This window comes from Sabethes cyaneus, chromosome 2 (assembly GCF_943734655.1).
Source record: "Sabethes cyaneus chromosome 2, idSabCyanKW18_F2, whole genome shotgun sequence".
Taxonomy (NCBI): Eukaryota; Metazoa; Arthropoda; class Insecta; order Diptera; family Culicidae; genus Sabethes; species Sabethes cyaneus.
In genome coordinates, this window is record NC_071354.1 from 145,476,190 (window position 1) to 145,497,262 (window position 21,073).

At 36.6% G+C, this 21,073-nt stretch overlaps 2 protein-coding genes across 3 annotated transcripts in view; one reads left to right on the top strand and one right to left on the bottom strand.

Annotated features, from left to right (window-relative positions):
- LOC128736648 (LIM/homeobox protein Awh-like) lies at positions 1 to 14,904 on the top strand. Of its 2 annotated transcripts, XM_053831137.1 has the most exons (4): positions 1 to 327; positions 13,603 to 13,784; positions 13,870 to 14,300; positions 14,361 to 14,904. In XM_053831137.1, exons 1-4 carry the CDS (start codon positions 322 to 324, stop codon positions 14,516 to 14,518), a joined length of 777 nt encoding a protein of 258 aa, XP_053687112.1. In that variant the 5' UTR covers positions 1 to 321; the 3' UTR covers positions 14,519 to 14,904. The 2 variants fall into 2 exon arrangements, with proteins under 2 accessions (XP_053687112.1, XP_053687111.1); XM_053831136.1 differs by having other exon boundaries at positions 13,870 to 14,904.
- Positions 14,625 to 21,073, bottom strand: part of LOC128736149 (integrin alpha-PS4-like) — a 17,321-nt gene continuing 10,872 nt past the window's right edge. The window contains exons 5-9 of the mRNA XM_053830628.1: positions 20,893 to 21,070; positions 20,603 to 20,826; positions 20,359 to 20,503; positions 20,201 to 20,278; positions 14,625 to 14,708 (exon numbers count right to left, since the gene is read on the bottom strand). Of these exons, the coding sequence (XP_053686603.1) occupies positions 14,625 to 14,708; positions 20,201 to 20,278; positions 20,359 to 20,503; positions 20,603 to 20,826; positions 20,893 to 21,070 (709 nt within the window). The remainder of the gene's footprint in view (positions 14,709 to 20,200; positions 20,279 to 20,358; positions 20,504 to 20,602; positions 20,827 to 20,892; positions 21,071 to 21,073) is intronic.

Below are 21,073 nucleotides of genomic sequence, written 5' to 3' on the forward strand. Positions count from 1 at the left end.
GGTGGTGGTTTCTAAGTGAAGTGTTGGAAGAAAAATAAAATTCGAAATTTGGTCACAGGGTTTTAGTGCCGTCGTCATCTGTGGAGGAATAAATGACGGAAGTTTTTGCGAGCTGCGACGTTGATTGTGGAAAACTTATGTGTTGAAAAGGTTCGTCGCTTGTTGCTGATGAAAACAGTGAAACGCGTTGGATGTTTCTTTAAATCGTGTTAAAAAACTAGTGGTAGAAAAGCAGGTGAATTATTACTAAGCGAATAGACGTGATTGGTGATTGTTTTTTATTGAATACACCATAATCGAATTGGACTGACACTGGATGATATGAAGGTAAATATTCCTACCCGAGTTTACCAGTTCTTTGACAATATTTTGCTTCAGCAGCATTGAATTGTATTCCATAAACCAGGAACTAGAATAACGTAGGATTAATTTGCAGTAAATTTCCAGCAAATATTTTGTTGAATGGTAGCTTATTCAACCATTGTATAGCTAATTACCGGGTAAAACGCGCTTAATAAGCTGTTATACCACAAAAATGTTTGATGGGTTTCAAACAACACTATGACAGCTGCTATGTTTCAAATTGAAACACAAAAATATAAAAGAAAATTAGCTATGAATTAAGTTAAGTAAATTGTTAATTTCTTCAAACTCGAAACGAAACGACGTTAGACATGCATACAACTTCAATCATTTTTGAGCTATAAATCTTTTCAAATATAGTTATGGGGTTATGCTTGAAGCTTTTATAAAATTGTTTGTTGTGTTTAGTTACAGAACTTCAGTTGAAATAAATTTGCTTCTGCTAGTATACATGATTTGATATTGCTTATGGATTTCGCCACCAATTTCAAAAATACAGTTGAATAAGCAGTTAAAGAAATTTCTGCTAGTATTGTTTGTGTTTTGTTTTAAAATAAGTGTACAGATCTATCGATGGACTGAATAAATTATTGAATATCTTTAAGTTGCAGAAAGTATAAATAGAGCCGCGGGATCTGAAATTAGGCGGCTAAATGTCACGCTGAGTATATTTGTAAATATATTTGTGTGTAGTCATTAGTGTAAATGACTAAGAGAGCCAATTTCAGATTAGGGCTGTCGGTATTGGGCGCTTTTGGTGAAACCCGGTATTTCGGTATTGGCGTAGAAAATACCGATAAAATACCGGTATTGGCAGATTATTCGAAATCAATAGAAATGTCTTTGTTTTTCAGTAAATCTTTTCATTTTGAAACTTTAGCCTAAGTATTGTTGCTTAGCAAAGTAGAATTTAAGCAGATATAACTCTTAGTGATTTAATTCCCTTACTAGAACGAATTTAATTACCAACACTTCCAACAATTGAAAAAACTTCTGCTTTCATCGATGTCTGGCGAACGGATCTAAGCACTTCAGGCATTTTTGTTTCATTTCTTCAAATTTATAGCAGGGAAACCTGCCTTTATTTATTTACAAAATATCTTGTATTGTAGTTTCCAGCATAATTAATGCCCCGGTCTCCTACAGCCTCTCAACAATTTTTACTCCATCCCCAAACCGGAACTCCTGCATAACATCATCCTCTTCATCATCGTTCACAAATACCTTCTCTTCTCTATTACCAATTCCACTATTCGAAGATAGTGGGATCAATGTATCACTCGAAAGACTTGAAAAATATTCCAAATTCTTTCCTGGTAGATCCTTTGATGGCAAGAATGCTCAAAAAGCGCAAAGATCCCCGTATTCTGAACAGATTTGAGATCAGCCACGAATTGTCGATGTTGAGTAGATTAATCATAATACGCGTTAAATTGTAGGAAATGTTACTTAAAATCAATTCAATTGCTTTCAAAGGCTAGGCTGACCTTTTTCTGAATATTTGATAGGGTATGTTGCTACATCGTCGTAATTGCCTATTCCCGTCCTATCCAACACAAATTATTAAAAATATCAGCATTTTTATGACACACAATGCAAAACTAGTTATTCCCTACTATTTTAGTTAGTTGTCTATCATACGCGATCAATCAAAGTGAGCTGAGATCAATTTAAATGCTTTTTATCATTAAAGAATTCCTACCAGCCAAATTTCCTACGTTTTTTCGTGCGACGAAGAAGACAATGTCGACTAATCGTTTTAATTTCCGTCATTCATAAATGAAAATAACTTACGCAAGGCATTGTCGTTATTCTACAGCCAGAAAAACTTGCCTGACCTGCAGAAATTTTGTAGTATAACATTTGTCATGCCGTCCTACACAAATACATGCGCGTTAGCTTCTTAAACATTGTTGTTATTTTTAGTTCGGACGATGAAAAATTTTGAAGGACGGATTTTAAAACGGTACGACGAATTTTAGCAATGAAGTCAGTTGCGTAATTTCAAAAATATGCTTCAATAGTCCCTTTTCAGTGATTTCAAAGTTCACGGATCGGAAGGTAAGTGTGTTTTAGTCAAATCAGCACAAGAACTTTTGGAGTATTCATTAAATCCATTCAGCAAATGATGAAAATTAGAATGACTTTCCTTATTACGACGGGAATTAGAAAAAGACCCTAGAGAAATGCAAATGAAATTTTACGACCGTTTTCGTCATGATGAAATGAAAATCCTTTCAATGACGCTGTTTGAGGCCAATTTTAAAAAGAATCAGCGCTGCTTCTGTTGAAACTGAAGCTTCATTACTTCACTGTTGAATAACAATCTACTATTGTAAATGACATTTCTGGTCCCTGATCTTGTTTCCTAAATTCGTTAATTGAGACCTTCGAATAATTTGGTGGCTTTTGAATATCAAGTTGTTCAAAAATAAATTGAAGCGTTTTTACAGCAAAGTTACGCTACTGTGCTTTAAGCGGTTTCTAGAGCTATAATTATATGACCCACAATTTCACTCTCTTCATTGTTAGTAGTCGAAGAATCTGGTCGGCATTAACACCAAGTTGTTTTTCTAAGAGTTTTATAATCTTTTATCAAATTTAGTTCTTATTCGAATAAGGAGTTGGAAAAAACAAGCAGATTAGAAAATACCGGTTTTTTGCCTTTCCAAAACCGGTATTTCGGCATCCAAAAATTGGCCGGTATTACCGGTTTCGGTACTACCGGTACTACCGGTTAGACAGCCCTAGACCAGATTGTTTTTGGATGTATGCGGGACATATTGAATGGCTTATTTGCTAAATCGTTTCGGAAGCAAAGATGGGATCATTTAGAAATTTGGCACTTCATTTTGGCGATAGCGGCGCTCCTCATTTGAAAAGTCAAGGCTGATCTCAGCATCACGGATTGCGCTTTGGTGAAAAAACTGAATACCGCTGACCGCTGTACTGTACGGCGAATCCGTCTCGGAATGGCTACAAGTGTTACCGAGCAAGTGGGGAGCCCAACAGAAGCCTCAAACAATAAACAAAGGCTAGAATCCGGTCTCGTGGGCTGTGCGGTCGGTGGTGACGAAACGCGATGCATGTGTCTAACTCGATGATGAATAAGTTTCAGAGAAGGCCGATTTCAGCCAAACCCAGGGGTTAAATTCTTCATGCTCTGGCTCGCGGTAGGGTTTGCAGCAGATTGGTTTTGGGGATGGGTTCGTGATAAAAAGTCATGAGTTGACAAGGGATCTATTTCATTGGCATACGTGTGAAAACCAGTGCTTTTTGACGGATAAGAATTCGGAGCTACACAGGGGAACGTGCCTCACCGGGCGGATTTTGCCCTTCATTAGGTCCGTCCCATGATAGCTTGTCACAGTTTCAGCATGCATGCTACAAAACAATGGACAATGGACTTCAGCTAATCTCAAAAGAGCTAAGTAAGAGTGGGTATAACGTTCTGTTGAGAACTTGACCCTTCTTTATCGACAGACTTCGCAGCCGCTTATTAGAGTACAGGACAATTACGGGGCTAGTGCAACGATCCTACTGACTCAATAGCACCTCCCAGCCGTGATTCGAACATACGACGACTGGCTTGTTATGCCGGCATCGTACCCCGAAACTAACTGGGAGACTCAAAAAGAGCTGAGTGCACCAAATTGTCCCCAGGTTCGTCCAGTATTGAAATACTGGGGGATAATGAAGCGAAAGCTGAAGATAAAGAGAACAGTCACCAGTGACATTACTCAGATAAGGAGTTCGAGGTGCCGGTTGGTTGACGAGCGGTGTCAGCTGTAGGTTTTTTCATGCTATGTAACATAATTTCCTATGTTTCATCCTTAGAAAGTGTTTCGATTGAAAAATTAATCAATGCGGGATACTTTCCGGGACGCTTAGTAATCCGGGACAAGCCATCCAAATCCGGGACACTCCCTCATAATCCGGGACGTCTGGTCAGCTTATGCTAACCTTCCTTTTTTGGGCTGTCTGAAGTCTGAATTGTTATAAGTAAATCAAGCGACATATCAATGTTTTAAACTTTTAACCACTGCATCTTTACCATGTAGAAGCTACTATTTTCATAAAACGGAAAAAGAATTTTCGGAAATACCAATCGAATTGACGAATAGACATGAAATTTTCTGTGCGCATACTATACTACTACAAATATAAGTATCACTACGATCATGCAATAAACAGAAAAAACCCCCTTAAGCGGGACCCTACTCTGGAAGATCGAAAAATAATGGATTTTCGTTCATTTTTCTTCGGATGCTAGAATCAAAGTTAACTGTTGGGATATTCTGGTTATTGGTTAAGGTAAATTTGACTATGTATTTTGTATACTTTGGATGCCAAAATAGTGATTATTATGCTGGTGACAGCTGAGCGTGTGGATGTTCTCTAGAAAACAGTTGCTTGCTGGCGGTACGTGTCGGAAACCAACGGAGTATCGAAGAACGGATTTCAAGGATGATTTTGAAGCTTTAGGTCAATACCTAAATTGTTACATAGCGGGTTTTGAAAATTCGAAGAATTACCAAAATGGCGGCAATTTTTCCAAAAGAAAGGTGCTTTTTCAGCTAAAATCTCCAGTTGAGCGTATAAAAAATTGAAAAATTGAAATATCAAAAAACGGCTATGTAACAATTTAGATTTCAGACGTACCACGCCAGCTGAAAAAAAACATGGTATCGAGAAAAACGCGTTTAAAATTTCATATGGCGATGCACTTCCCTAGAGATAACACAGTTTTTACCGTAACTTTTCAAGGAGGTCAGATATCGAAAAATCCTTTGGGCGTTCCCTCTTAATATGCTATATTCTGACATAGAATTATATTAAAATCGCCATCGTATAGTGGGAGGTTAACGTCATATTACAATTTATCGAGTAAAAGACGATTAAAAATGGACTGAAACAATTGGTCTACTTGCATTCATTTCTTTTTCCGCAGTGCTGATAGGTTATAAAGAAATGAAACAGTAAGAATGTGAAACGATTTAAAGCCATCTTCTTGCTATTATATAACAATCGTACAGTGCCAAAGTTAAACTATTATTATTTGTTGCTAATTGATATCACTGTGTAATCCAGATCTTCAAATCCGTGAATCATTAGAGTAGAGTGTGCCGAAAGATTAGAAGCTTACCGAAAATGTCATCTCATATCCTATTTAATAAAACATATGGATCTATAGAAGTATTTAAACTGTTTTATCAATGAGAGTGCATTAAGCATTATGCTAGTAAACATTCACAGCTCTAAAGGGCCAAATAGAACGATGCGACAGCGACAATTTGAATTCGTCAGAATAACGCTGATGGACGCGTTGACGCAGCATTCTATTTGGCCCCTAACGTTTTGTTACCAAAATCGTACTGAAATCAAATTCCTAATTGTATAATTTACACATTTGGCACGGACATCCTTGTCGAATGCTTATTTAAAGCTGTTGTTTTAAACTTTAAACGGATAAAGCAGGAACACCTTTATAACATATAATTGCCTTCTTATCAAAATAACATGATGTGTCCTGTTCTAGTGTAAAGTAAAGCTTCGGTGCTAAACTCCGCTTTCGAAACTTGATCTTCTGTTTTTATTCGACAGACTTCGCCGCTAGCTGTTAGAGTACAAGATAATTAAGTGGTTAGTGCTACGATCTTATTGACACTAACAGTCTGTTTTAAAATGAAAAATGGGAAATAATAATAGTGTACTATTTAAAAGAGGCGAACTAGCCCCAGGCTGTAAACCTCTAAAATAGGGAATAATAATAAAAATAATAATAATATTTAATGCTTTTTTTTGTTATTTGTATTGATATTTTTCGGTAAATATGAAAAACTTTACCAATTTTGCTATATATTTATGCTAAATACCAACCACAATAGCATAAGTAATCAGGAATGTAGAAAATTTGTGGTGAAATACTTCTGTTAAGCAATAAAATAATAATATATAAAATAGTTCGAAATACAACAACTGAGTAGTAATAACTATAAGTAAAGTAAATGGTCACAGAAAAAAGACTTTTGCATAAATTGTAATTTTGAGTGTATTACATGTAAAGTATATCCATCATATTCGTCTTAAATTAGTTCAATTTAAATTTTTCTCCCTTTGCTTTGATTACCAGTCACAATCGTTGTTGATCGTTGCACGATATCCCGAAGCATTTCATCGCAAATTTTCTCCAAACGTCGCTTGAAAGTCAATGCTTTGGTACTCCTTAGTTTGCCTAGCATGGAAGCTTATGCTTAGATAAGTCGAGGCGAAGCGGCAGTCCACTCTTTTGAAGAAATAACATCCGGAAGATTGTTCTCACACCAAGCCTGTGTAGCGTTCGCCTGGTGAGATGGTGCAGAATCTTGCTAGAAGCAGTATGGTGCATGCTTGTAGTGTTTTTTGACGATGGGAGGCAAGCGGTTCCTCAAAACATTATCGATGTAATATTTAGTGTTGACACCAGGTTCAATGAATAGCACTGGAACCTTCAAATTTTTGGAGAAGCAATCCCATACTATCATCCTGGAAACAATCTGGAACCATTGAAAAGCCAGATTGTCCCTAGAAATATCAGAAAGATCTGTTTCATATAAAGGGTGTCCACGGTAAAATTGCAACACACAAAATTAATTCGCAAAATTCGAGTCTTTATCCGATTGCTATTTAACCCTTTATAAGGCAGAAAAATAATTGTTTTGTTTCTATAATAATATCAATATAATTATAGAAGCAAAACAAATATTTTTCGTTGGTGGCAGTATAGTTGCCATTGCCATATAGAGGGTTAAGACAAGATCAGGGCGAATTGCAACACATCCCAATGCAGCCTGGAAGTGTGGAGCGGATCAAAATTCATCCTTTCCACACTACAGGTTCAAGAGCTGCGGCCTGGGAATAAACCTGAGTGGCTTGAGTTTTGCAGGATTATGCAAGCAAAAGTGGAGTGGAATCCTAAATATATAAAAAAACATTACCGTTGCTGCTGTTGTTTTCCATACGTGTCAGACTGTGTTCGTCGCATGCTATGCGTGATGTATGAATTCGTGCAGTTTTCAGATACACTCAAGTCGCTTTTTACGCGAAGGATATATCCCGCGTAAATCAAAACCGTGTAAAAAAAACCGCGTAAATTCCGAAATTCGCGTAAAAAACCGCGTGAATTCCGAAAATCGCGTAAAAAAAACGCATAAAATTTCGAAATTCGCGTAAAAAAAACCGTGTAAATTCGCGTAAAAATAGTCGCGCAAAAAACCGCTTAAAAAGCGACTTCAGTGTACTAATTTAACACCCAATACGATACGTCTAAAATAAAATTGCAACATGCGTTACACGTCAAAGAACTAATTGCTGAACGGTACCAGAGCATCAAATTAGTAAATAAAAGCAATTAGTTTTATCACACCTGTTTAGGAGATGTTCGAGCTTTTTTGCTTCTAAAAATTTACTAAAGTTCACGAAGTAGAAGGTTCAAAAGCAATTTTCAATACAAAATTTTCTCAGCTTTCAAATGGAAGTAATAAAATTGAGTTAGTTAGCATAGTTTTTGTACCAGAGTTAATTTAAGGAAAACAGAACCGAAAACTAAAAATGTTCAATAGCTCCGTAACGATTGAGATTTGACCATATGCGTAGAAGGATTTTTTTCGTCAAATGCGGTCCTCTATCACCTACTGAAATATCTGTACTAAGCTACCTAACACCGTGTATTATCAGCACGTAAGGTTCGGGGTAGTTGTGTATAAAAACTGGCTTTTTTGCCGGGTTGACCAGTGTTGTGGATGAAAAACAGGCTGCGTCGGCCAAAACTCGGCCACTTGGTAACCCTAATATATACATAGTCCCACAAGGAAAGGGTCCGAATAGGATTTGTGGAAAGGTTGTAGAACTGATTTTTTCTCGCTACGATCCACAGAGGGACGGATTCATAAAAAGGCGGACATCAGCTTTTGCGGGGAAACTACTAAGTTTGTTACTACTAAGAAACTACTACTAAGCATTTGTGTCTTCAGGAAAGTTTCTTAGTTTTCAAAGTACCTACTATTTTGTCATTGTAAAAAATGTGCATTATGTGCATGTATGGGTGGGTCGAAAAATAATCAATTTATCTTTTTTTAATTGAAGCCAAAAATAAACAATGTCTGAGAAAAAGTAGTTCAAAATTTTATTTGAGGAGTTTTTGTCGAATAAAGTTCGCAGTTTTCTCAAATGTTCCACCGTGATCCACCACGACATACATATGAAGTAAAACATAGGGTAGATGATCCATTAGCTGCGCCACTAAGCATAATATACCCTCATTTTGCTTGTTTATTGAGGTACTAGCTGACCCGACAAACTTCGTATTGCCACAAATTAACCTGTGTTGTACATAAATCATGAATCTCGGATGATCTTTATCACTTCTCGAGTTTTGCAAGTCCCCCAGTGGGCGGCGCTTCCGACGGCGGGTCACCGGCAACACTCGCGACCGGCTCGTCCTGAATGATCTAGTGTTACTATAGATAGTTTTTGTGGTCTTGTTATTGATTAATGTTTTATGGAAGAGTCTCGAATTTCTCGAGTTGGATTAGTTTTTGAGTTTCGCCAAAATTTCTGTTTTATTTGTATGAGAGTCCATATCCCCCTACCACAGGGGTGAGAGGTCTCTAACTATCATAAAATAAATTCAAGACTCAAAAATCTCCTACATGCTAAATTTGGTTCCATTTGCTTGATTAGTACTCAAATTATAAGGAAATTTGTATTTCATTTGTATGGAAGCCCACCCTCTTAAAAGGGAAAGGGGTCGTAATACACCACAGAAAAAAAATTCTGCCATCTAAAACTCTCACATGCCAAATTTGGTTCCATTTACTTGATTAGTTCTAAAGTTATGAGCAAATTTGTATTTCGTTTGAATGGGAGCCCCCCCCCCCTCCTAAAAAGGTAAGAAGTCCTAATTCATCATGGGAAAAATGGTTGCCTCCAAAAACACCCACATGCCAAATGTTGTTCTATTTGCTTGATTAGTTCTCGAGTTAGGAGGAAATTTGTATTTCATTTGTACAGGAGCCCCCCCTCTTAGAGTGGGGAGGGGTCCTAATTCACCGTAGAAAATTTTCTTGCCCTCGAAAACCTTCACATGCCAAAGTTGGTTCCATTTGCTTGATTAGTTCTCGAGTTATGGGGAAATTTGTATTTCATTTGTATTGGAGCCCCCCCTCCTAATGTGGGAAGAGGTCCTAATTCATCACAGAAAAAATTCTTGCCTCCAAAAACACCTACATGCCAAATTTGGTTCCATTTGCTGGATTAGTTCTCGAGTTATGAGGAAATTTGTATCTCGTTTGTACAGGACCCCCCCTCCTAAAGTGGGGAGGGGTCCCAATTCATCATTGAAAAAAAAATTGTCTCCAAAAACACACACATGCCAAATTTGGTTCAATTCGCTTGATTAGTTCTCGAGTTATGAGGAAATTTGTATTTCATTTGTACAGGAGTCCCTCCTCTTAAAGTGGGGAGGGGTCCTAATTCACCATAGAAAATTTTCTTGCTCTCGAAAACCTTCACATGCCAAATTTGGTTGCATTTGCTTGATTAGTTCTCGAGTTATGAGGAAATTTGTATGGAAGTCCCCCCTCTTAAAGGGGAGAGGAGTTATAACTCCTCTTATAAAGAGGGGAGGGGTCTCAATTCACCATAGAATAAATTCTTGTCACCAAAAAAAACACCCACATGCCAAATGTTGTTCTATTTGCTTAATTAGTTCTCGAGTTAGGAGGAAATTTGTATTTCATTTGTACAGGAGCCCCCCCTCTTAGAGTGGGGAGGGGTCCTAATTCACCGTAGAAAATTTTCTTGCCCTCGAAAACCTTCACATGCCAAAGTTGGTTCCATTTGCTTGATTAGTTCTCGAGTTATGAGGAAATTTGTATGGCAGCCCCCCCTCTTAAAGGAGAGAGGAGTTACAATTCCTCTTATAAAGAGGTAGGGGTCTCAATTTACCATAGAATAAATTCTTGTCACCGAAAACACCCACATGCCAAATTTGGTTCTATTTGCTTGATTAGTTCTCGAGTTATGAGGAAATTTGTATTTCATTTGTATAGGAGCCCCCCCTCCTAAAGTGGGGAGAGGTTCTTATTCATCATAGAAAACATTCTTGCCTCCAAAAACACCTACATGCCAAATTTGGTTCCATTTGCTGGATTAGCTCTCGAGTTATAAGGAAATTTGTATTTCGTTTGTATAGGAGCCCCCCCCCCCTCTTAAAGTGGGGAGGGGTCCCAATTCATAATAGAAAAAAATTTTGTCTTCAAAAACACACACATGCCAAATTTGGTTCCATTTGCTTGATTAGTTCTCGAGTTATGAGGAAATTGGTATTTCATTTGTACAGGAGCCCCCCCTCTTAAAGTGAGGAGGGGTCCTAATTCAACATAGAAAATTTTCTTGCCCTCGAAAACCTTCACATGCCAAATTTGGTTCCATTTGCTTGATTAGTTCTCGAGTTATGAGGAAATTGGTATGGAAACCCCCCCTCTTAAAGGGGAGAGGAGTTATAATTCCCCTTATAAAGAGGGGAGGGGTCTCAAATTACCCTAGAATAAATTCTTGTCACCGAAAACACCCACATGCCAAATTTGGTTCTATTTGCTTAATTAGTTCTCGAATTATGCAGAAATTTGTGTTTCATTTGTATGGGAGCCCCCCCTCTTAGTGGGGGGAGGGGTCTCTAACCATCACTAAAACCTTTCCTGGCCCTAAAAACCTCTACATGCAAATTTTCACGCCGATTGGTTCAGTAGTTTTTGATTCTATAAGGAACACAAAACAGACAGACAGACAGACAGACAGACAGACAGACAGACAGACAGACAGACAGAAATCCTTCTTTATAGGTATAGATATGCTTCAATCAATGCTTGTGGGATATAAATTTATCAAATACAAGGTATTTGTCACAAGGCAAGACAATTGCTTTCGTTGTACGAGAAGCTTTATAAAGAAAAAATGAATTTTCCGATTCAATTATATGGTACCAACAGTTGCGCTAATGTTTCCTTAATTAAGTTAGATGTTCCTTTAATTGTGTTATTCCATATACATTGCTAGGTTGCTAAGTGAAAAAACATCGTAGCAAAACTATAGATGAGCGCCTATAGTTGTGCGCTCCAACTGCGCGTTAGATTTTGGAAAATTGGATTTTAGCAAATAATGCTTTAATTTTAAATGGTGTAGTCTAACTACCAATACTTCTAAAAACCTGTTTAATATATAAAATGTAATTGTTTTATCTAAAATGCTACGGTGACGAAAATATGCATTAGTAATGAATTGTAGCGCAACTATTGGTAGTACCACAACTACTGGATCAACTACCCTACTACATTGCAGTACGTAAAGTAGCGGAGATTGGCTGCGCATATTTGCGCCCTTTTAAAATAAAGCACTTTAAAGGCTTTTTGAAAATTAGACGAAAATTGTAATGGCTCTAAAACCCAAAAGTAGTAGAGCAAAAGATGTATTTTCACAGCATGTCAAACTTTGTGGAACATCAAAACTGCGTAGAAATGAAAATAACCAAAACAAATTAGAAAAACTGGTATTAAGAGGATACATTAGTTTGTAGCATCATGACTTCTTTGTCTTAAGACATAGAAGTTTACTTTCTTTAACAAAAACTCCTTAAATATGATTTTGTACTACCCTAAGAACATGGTTTAAATTTTGGCTTCAAATAAGAAAGTAAAATTGATTATTTATTGACCCTCCCCCTTACTGCATTTTTTTGGAATAACTAAAAAGTACTTTGAAAACCATGAAACTTTCCTGAAGACACAAATGCGGAAAACTTAGAAGTTTCCCCACAAAAGTTGATGTTCGCGTTTTTATGAATCCGTTTCACTGTGAGGCTTCACATTTAAACTTTATCACACGATTTCCAACATTTACAATTCACAACGCTAAAAACCTTTATTTTCGAGAACAACACGCAATGGAGAACTAGTTTTGGAGTAACAGTTCGGTCCGGTTGGGCAATAATTTTGCACATCAATATTTTCTTCTAGTGTACATTTGTAAATATACTCTTGCTATATGTTTGCGCTTAATTTTCTGCCTCAATGCCATGAACTTATAAACTTATTCATGAACCTTGTTAGATTCAATAGAAGAATTAAAACTGGATTTACTCAAATTTTCCGGTCTTTACTGACATGATTAAGGAACCACGGTGTTGTTTTCCGTCAATAAATATTTTGGATATAAATTATACAATCATACAATATTGTCATACAATATATGCTCAAATTTAACCCTCTAACAGAAAACATCATTAAACAATGCGATCAAGCTAATCACTAGTATTTCAAGAAAGTAAACTCAAAAGAAACTCAAGTTTTGATTTCCATACAAAAATAATTATCCGAATGATTACCAGGTAAAAAATAAACTAGAAAAGATTTTCGCTTTTTATGTTTAGAGCGTTAAGGTGCGTTTAGATTGGCAATATGTGGCATGCAACTTTTTCCAAACTGTTGCCCGATGTTTCCAAGCAACATAGCAACGTATAACAAATGTTCAGGTGGCAACAGAAGCAGCATTGAGTAACAACTAACAACATGTCGCATACCATATGTTGCATTCCACATGTTGCCAAAAAATTATCCAGTTTAAACGCACCTTTAAACACCCGGTTATTTTTCTAATCAGGTTTATTACAAAATTAAAGTAAACCATGGAAATTACTTACAGATAAAATTTGCGTTCGATTATTTTTCGCAATTTACCTGAAACCTTGAATTTGAAGGATGTACCATTGTACGGATGGTCAGAATGTTGTAATATTAATGCCAAAATGTCAAGAAACCCTTTCAATATGAATGGCGCATGTGACTCTGAGGCTACGAAAGCGAATGCCGCCTACAAACGTCCTTATCCGTTAAAGGGTTAAGCAAATACGGGTTAATTATGTATATGGATTATGCTGATGACCAATGAAGAATTTGCTTTTCCTAGTAGAAATTGCACACTATCTTAAATTGAATCGAACGTCGTGAATACAATAGGTATGCATAGATTTAATATTTTAATTCTACTGCCATCACAATTGCAATAAGTGAATATTCAAATATCCATAATTTTATTAACTTCTTCTGTTGTGTGTAACTTTGCCTTAATACCGTTCCAGCATGATATGCCTTCTATATTAATTTTAATCCATCTATCTCTGCTCTCTTTTTCCTCCCTGAACAGACGGAATACAAATCCTGCGGTGGCTGCTCGGAGCAGATCACCGACCGGTACATCTTCGAGGTGAGCGGCTGTGCGTGGCACGGATCATGTCTGCGATGCAGCGTATGCTACTGCTCGCTGGAACGTCAGACCTCGTGCTACTTCAAGGATGGCGAAGTGTACTGCAAAGCCGATTACATCAAGTGAGTTCCCACCGTGGTCGATGCACTAAGCCGCTCACTTACTAATTTTTTTTTCGGTATATTTTTGGTTTCTTTCTTTTGGCAGAAAATTTAAAACCAGCTGCGCCAAATGTTCCCGTTCGATATCGCCCTCCGACTGGGTGCGAAGGGCGCGAGATTTCGTGTTCCATTTGGCGTGCTTTGCGTGTGATTCCTGCGGTCGACAGCTCTCGACGGGGGAACAATTTGCCATCATCGACGATCGGGTGTTGTGCAAGACGCACTACATGGAGCTGATTGATGATGGAACAACTTCCAGCGAGGATGGTTGTGATGCCGAAGGTAACGGAAAGAACAAAACGAAAAGGATACGAACGACGTTCACCGAGGAGCAGATTCAAATCTTGCAAGCCAACTTCCAGATCGATAGCAATCCGGATGGGCAGGACCTGGAGCGAATAGCATTGGCAACTGGGCTGAGTAAGCGAGTGACGCAGGTTTGGTTCCAAAATTCCCGTGCCCGCCAGAAAAAGCATGGTGAGATTTACTCCCCTGGATCGGATGTGTGCGATACTAATCGGTTTGTGTCATTCGCAGTGCCCCGAGGTCAAGAGCTGTTCAATGGTCTGCGGTCCGATATGAACAATAACAGCAACAGTAATGATAGCCATGGAAGCACACCATTGAGTGAAGAGTGTGCGTTGGCCAAAGCTTCAATTTTCAATCATCATGGGTTCATCAATTTGATGGTGTGACATGAAGCAAGAGGTGTCCACCCAATGGGAGGACCAGATCATCACCCGTCGCCACAACAGCCGCCATCACAGCAGCACGTTGGTTACTCCTGAGGATAGCTGACCTTCAGCTGGAGCATACCGACGTCTTGAGATTCGCCCACAGGAACGTCATCCGGATGACACGAACCGTCGCCCCCGGTTTATCCCACTACCAAAGAAATTGTGTATGTAGTCTGAGAGGAAATTCTTCAGATCAGTCTGAATAGAAACTAAGGATAGATTTGCATCAGAAGCGGACGCCTTTGAGTTTATTTTACTTGCACGAACAATTAACCGTTACAGAGTTTCGCATGTTTGTGATAATTTCTATGCATTATGACTAAAAATGGTGCTTAGTATAAATAGATAAAACAATGCTTCAGTCCAGAAGTGGTGTACATATTTATATAATTTATAGTGTAATAAAGCACCATTGTGTTGCCAATGTAACTTGGAAGCTCTTATGTACAGTTGTCGGTTGATATCACATTTCCTCTAGATTTCTCATTGACTTGAGTGCCACTGACGTCATTTCTTCAGCAGCGTAGAATTCATTCGCCTTGAAAAGAATAACAAAAGCGGTAAGATGATTATGGTAAGTTTTTACCTTTGTTATACTATATAACAAAGGTTTAGGAATTGGTCGAAAAACACGTAGTTGATCTAAGGCCCGGAGGGCCGAGTCATATATACCAATCGATAGGGTTCGACGAATTGAGTAATGTCTGTGTGTGTGTGTGTGTGTATGTGTGTGTGTGCGCTGCTTATTTTCTATCGCCTATTTCTCGGAGATGGCTGAACCGATTTGTCTGCTATTACTTTTGTTTGAAAGGTATTATAGTGGAGAATATTGCTGTGCTATCTGTTTCGTGGTCCGACTTTTCGTTTAAAAGTTATAAGCAAGAATGTGAAAACTACGTGACACGATTTTCTCCGGAACCACATAATCAATTTCAACGATCTTAGTACCAAATGAAAGATCTTACTATTGCTAAACATTGTGCCAAGTTTTATTGAAAACAAACAAGTGGTTTAAAAGTTAGCCTTAAAAAACCAGTTTTGACAAGGTTCAAATGATCGCCTGTTTCTCAGAGATGGCCAAACCGATTTATGCGCTATTAGTTTCATTTGGCAGGTAATATAGCCGGATAGATCACTATTGAATGGTTTTTTGATTGGACGTTTAATTTGAAAGTTATGAGCAATCGTATACACCACACCAAAATTAACAATTATTTTTAATGATTTTAACCAAGATAATTTACCTAATTTCAATTATTTTTATATCAAACGAGAGGTTTTGACACTACGAATATATATACAAAATTTCATAAGAATTGGTTTTACCGGTCAAAAGATATTAATCCTCACGCCAACTTTTGTAACACGGTTACTCGCGCGCACAATAGCCCAAACCAAAGAAAACGTGTGTATTAGACTTTTGACTAGGAAAACTTGGTTTAAAGTTTATCAAACCTTTGGGAGAGTTTCTTGAAATTGAATGCTCTATCGTCTGATAGAATTTAAATTTTGATTAATCCCCCTAAAAGTGAAATAAAAAAATTATTTTTCTTCAGTTTCAATATAACACATTGATATGCTCTGCAAAGTTTTAGTAATCTTCTATCTCTTCAGCGAAGTTAGAGAAATTTTATTTATGGTATATGCATTTGTAAAATCAGTTTTTCTATTTTAGCTCTTTTTGTAATTGTTATATGACTTTTTTGTGTATTACAAAGCTGTGCAAACAGTAAAAATACACAACTTTGCTGAACATAGTATCCCTCTACTTTGAACTTTGATCATAAAAGATACTCTAATTTTGACCCCGAATTACTCGACTACCAACAGATGGATACATTTTATACATTTTACATTTGCTGATAGTTTTGCTGCATACAGACACCATTTTTCCAAATGAAGAAACGAGAGAAAATTTCAGTTGGGGCCAATTGCGGTACACCTTAATGCTGCTAGCTTCGTTTCTGTAATGTCGATTTATGCTGATCTATTTTCCCAACAATTTAAAGTATTAATGCATTGAATAATTATGACATTTTTCTCATAACAAGTTTATTGAAAAATATACGTTAGATAAACAACGATTTGTAACTTTATAACACTATGGCGTTCAAAAACCTACACGTGTTGTATAAAATACAACAGCGTGAGTAACCGAAGGTTAATAAAAATTGATGAAATTTATTCAAGAAAACTTTATTATTGTTAATCAGATAGAATGGCATGACAGGAAATTATGCATAGTTCAAAAACTCATAAACTAGACCTTTACTACGCAATGTATATGTTAAAGAATATTATTTCTTCTTACAACTTACTTTTACTTGCATTTACCCACATTAGTAACAACTTACTCAGCAATTTCATAAGAAAAGGTACTATCAAAATTTATAAGTGCCGTAAAACGGGCTAACATTGATCACCGGGGTAACATTGATCAAATGGACCATTCGCATAAATAAGTGAAATAAACCACTACTGCCAACTTTCCTGAACTGATCAATGTTTCCCCGTTTTACAGTACTTCTATTTCGTTCAAAGTTTGTAAACTTATTCAGTTTCCAAAAATTTTATGTAAACAAACGCACCACGCAATCTTAACCAATAGATGATTTATTTTCCGAGGACTTGTTGATTTCTATCTAATAGCAAGTAAGACCGTATAACAAAGGTTCCTTTCACCACTAGGTGGATTAAATCAGGTTTTTTTTATATATTTTTTATATATGTTACTGATGCAAAGGCATAGAAATGATTTGCTGTTTAGTAGAACCAATGCCCCAATTTGTCATTGAATTATTTGATTCTCATAAGAATCGAAAGCGAAATCCGTAATACATCCGCACGGTTGAAGTAAGAGTGCGACAGTTTGCTGTTTAATTAAAGCGTTTTTGTTTTTACTTAAGTCGAATCTAGGTTCGCCCGAGTTCCAATAAAATGGCTATCAAAACGTTTGTTTTTTTTCACTCAGGTTGAACTCAGTTTCATTTTTGGACGACGGGTTCACTCTGGGTATTTTTATATTTGCAACCCCGCTATTATACACTGTCTACCATAAAACGTTTGTTTATTCTCTAAAATATTTTTTTATTCAGTGGTCGTGTTGGACTCAGGTTAGAAAAAAGCTCTTAGTGGTTTATTTCAAGTTTCAGTCGTAGCTGTAGGGCTGGCCACTCAGACTCATTGCGAAAGTAAAAGTAATCTTCGATGTGACAATCATACAGAGTTTTTACATCATCTAATGTTAGATGCAATAAGCATGGCTCAGTTAATCGATGAATTAGAACCAGCGAGCGTGGTCGTGTCTGCCTCTCGGTACAACAGAACACTTTCGAACAAAAAAATAGGTTTCGCTGCTTTCATTTATATTTGCGGCGCTGACTTCTGAGGTTTAATAAACAGTAAACACAGAGCCACTGTTTTAACATGATAAATTAAGAGCATCGCAAATCATTTTTAAAGTTTTCCATGGGCAATAAAGTTGGACATGAGTTAATTTTTTTTATGTAAAATTAATTGCCAAATAACTCGAAAAATTAGTGTTCACAGTGTAAACACGTCTAGTATGAAATAAAAGTGGGAATTAAAAGAATACGAAAGTTGAAAAGTGGTGAACTTTTTTAGACTTTGTTTCCCATTTTGGCAATTTTTTTGTATTAAAAACAACAACGCTTATATGTAAAGCAACAATAGATTTAGCATTCATAGTTAAACTTGAGGTGAAAATGTTCACATTTATATACTTAAAGGTGCAGAAGCGTAGTTTTCGCTACAGAACGTCAGTCACGTAAAATGTTATTAAATAAAGCAACGTTCAGACGATAAAAACTTGAATTGTAGTTGTTTTTTCATTGTAACTTCGGAAAAGGCGATCGTGGCAATATTGATTTTACAAAATTGTCAAACTTTCGCAAAAAGGTAATTGAAAATAAGGTACAGTGGACTGTCGGAAAAGGTAATCGATTGGCGAATGGGTCGATTTACTTTTCCGAAATATTAACTTTTCCGAGTAGTCCTAAAAATCATTGAAAATGATAAATACAAAGCGAAAAATGTATTCCGGGATATAGGATACACATTTTTATGTATTTGGAAGTTGTAATGGAAAGAAATATGTAGCAAGATCTTTATGAAATACAGTTCGGACTCGATTATCCGGGGGTTAGATTGTTCGGGGATTCGATTATCCAAATTTTTAGACTCGATTATCCGGGTAAAAATAAAACATTTTAAACACAAATGAACGAAGTAGAACCTAATGGACGAAAAAGTTGTCCGCAGATGATGAGCGAAGACCAGTAGTAGCTCGAAACGTCCGGACTAACTGGTAATTTAAATCTTCATACTTATTTCGCCGAAAAATGTCGATTAAATCGAACAAACAAACACAAATGTCATAGTTTTCGCGTTTAATAATGATTCTAGCATGACATTTAGTGATCCACCTTCCTAAAGGTATGAAATTTCTTAACTATATATTTTTATCAGCGTTACTCGATAACGGTAGCAATTTTTAGTTTTTAAATTGTTGCGTGGTATAATCATCATCATTATTATAATAATCATCATCCTTAACCTCCTCAAAAGCATCATGATCATCAAAATCATCATCAGCATGATCATCATCATTATGATCATCATCATTATGATCATCATCATTATGATCATCATCATTATGATCATCATCATTATGATCATCATCATTATGATCATCATCATTATGATCTTCATCATCATCATCATTATCATCATCATAACCATCAAAATCATCCTCATCATCAAAATAATCATCATCAGCAAAATCATCATCATCATAATCATCATTATCAAAATCATCATCATCATCATCACCATCATCACGGTCAACCATCATCATCATCAGCGAAAAAATCAAAGAAAGGCTTTTTCTAACTGTAAGGTAAATTATTCAATATAGGAAACTTTCATAAATCATACCAAAAATAAAATTCATCAGTGAAATAATCGTAAGAAAAGAGTTTTTCAACTTTACGGCAATACTTGAAATAGATTTATGACACCTACCAGTCAAAAAACATGACACTCGAAACAAAATTTAGTACCAAAAATATGATTCGATTATCCGGGCTGAAAATAAAAGTGAACACCCGGATAATCGAGACCGCGCTGTAATATAGTACTTTGTTCCTTTCAGTAAGTTTAAAATAGTTGGTTACACTAGTACTTTTGTTTTTTTTGTAGAGCCTGCGACTACTTTTTGATAATGTTCGCGCTTATTTTGTAATTCCTTGCTGTTCCTCTTTTGCGTTTAAAATTCAATCTGAGTTTGCGCTTTTCCAGTATGTTATCAATAATCCTGAAGTAATTATGTACTCTTATTGAACTATTGTTGCAACTGTCCGGTACAAGAGTTTAGTTTAAACCCAGTTATGATGCGACTCTGTATGAAATTGTTGCAAGGCGACAATAAACCGAAAAATGAGAAATAAAGATAGGATGTAAAGAGCTCAAAGAGAAATGAGAGTATGTATGTGTTAGCTCTCTCTCTATCTCCTATTTATCATTTTCAATGATGGAAATACCCACCCGTACCCTAGTAACCAATCGAATTATAAAGAGTTGATTATGGAAAACATGGGAATTCCGTCGAAAGTTACTCACATCATCTATCAGCAGTGTCGAATTTACTGTTGTGCTCGGGTTTACATCTAATGTCGTCATCCGTGTGAAAAATTGTTGCTAAAATAAACGTACATATTTTTAGCACTACTGATAACAACCGTCAGACATGACGTAGACTATGAGCGTAAAATACTAACCCGATAAAGAGCATACGTAATTAATGCTAAAATTGTCAACCCTGCAACGGTCGCAGCTACGTAGATCCAGACTGGCACGACTGTTATGGTTCTGTACATAACTAAGCTCCCTACGGTGGTTATCAGCACTTCTTGGGGAAGGTCACTAAGGAAAGTAAATGAGTAATAGAGGGATACTTTTTCTACATCAGGAGGCATGAGCTGGACTACAATGTGTGGAGAAATATCCAAATTTAATTCCAACCAGATTGATTCTCCGTTCGCTTGAAGGGTATCTATCATAAATGAAAAATTAGCGCAAACAATGTTTCGTTCACTACAGGTGATAAGTTTTCCTTTTTTGTTGAGCAAAAACTGAGGTTGGGTTGCGTTGTTATTGGTGTCAATAAAAAATTGCGTTTGATTAGCCTCTTGAAAATCTGATCGATAATAATTATCTATATATAGATTTTCATCGTTTTGAATTATCTAAAATAAGAAAAAAAAAAATTGTTCCAACAATTTTTTTATCTCGTCATCCGTTAGAACAAGTACCTGTAAATTATCGTTATTCAAACTCATAAATGTTTCCTGGGTATCACGTTGTCCCACCGGAATCAACAGATATATTAATGATTGGCTTAAATCGCTGGGTCCTTCGTTAGAGATAACGATTTTGGTTTTAATAGTCGATTTTTTCTCATCCAAATTGACGAAGGGTGGATAGGGCGATCTG

Coding starts and splice junctions, on each gene's coding strand:
- LOC128736648 (XM_053831136.1), top strand. Junction 13,785..13,869: donor TGCAAAGCCGATTACATCAA/GTGAGTTCCCAC, acceptor TTCTTTTGGCAG/AAAATTTAAAACCAGCTGCG.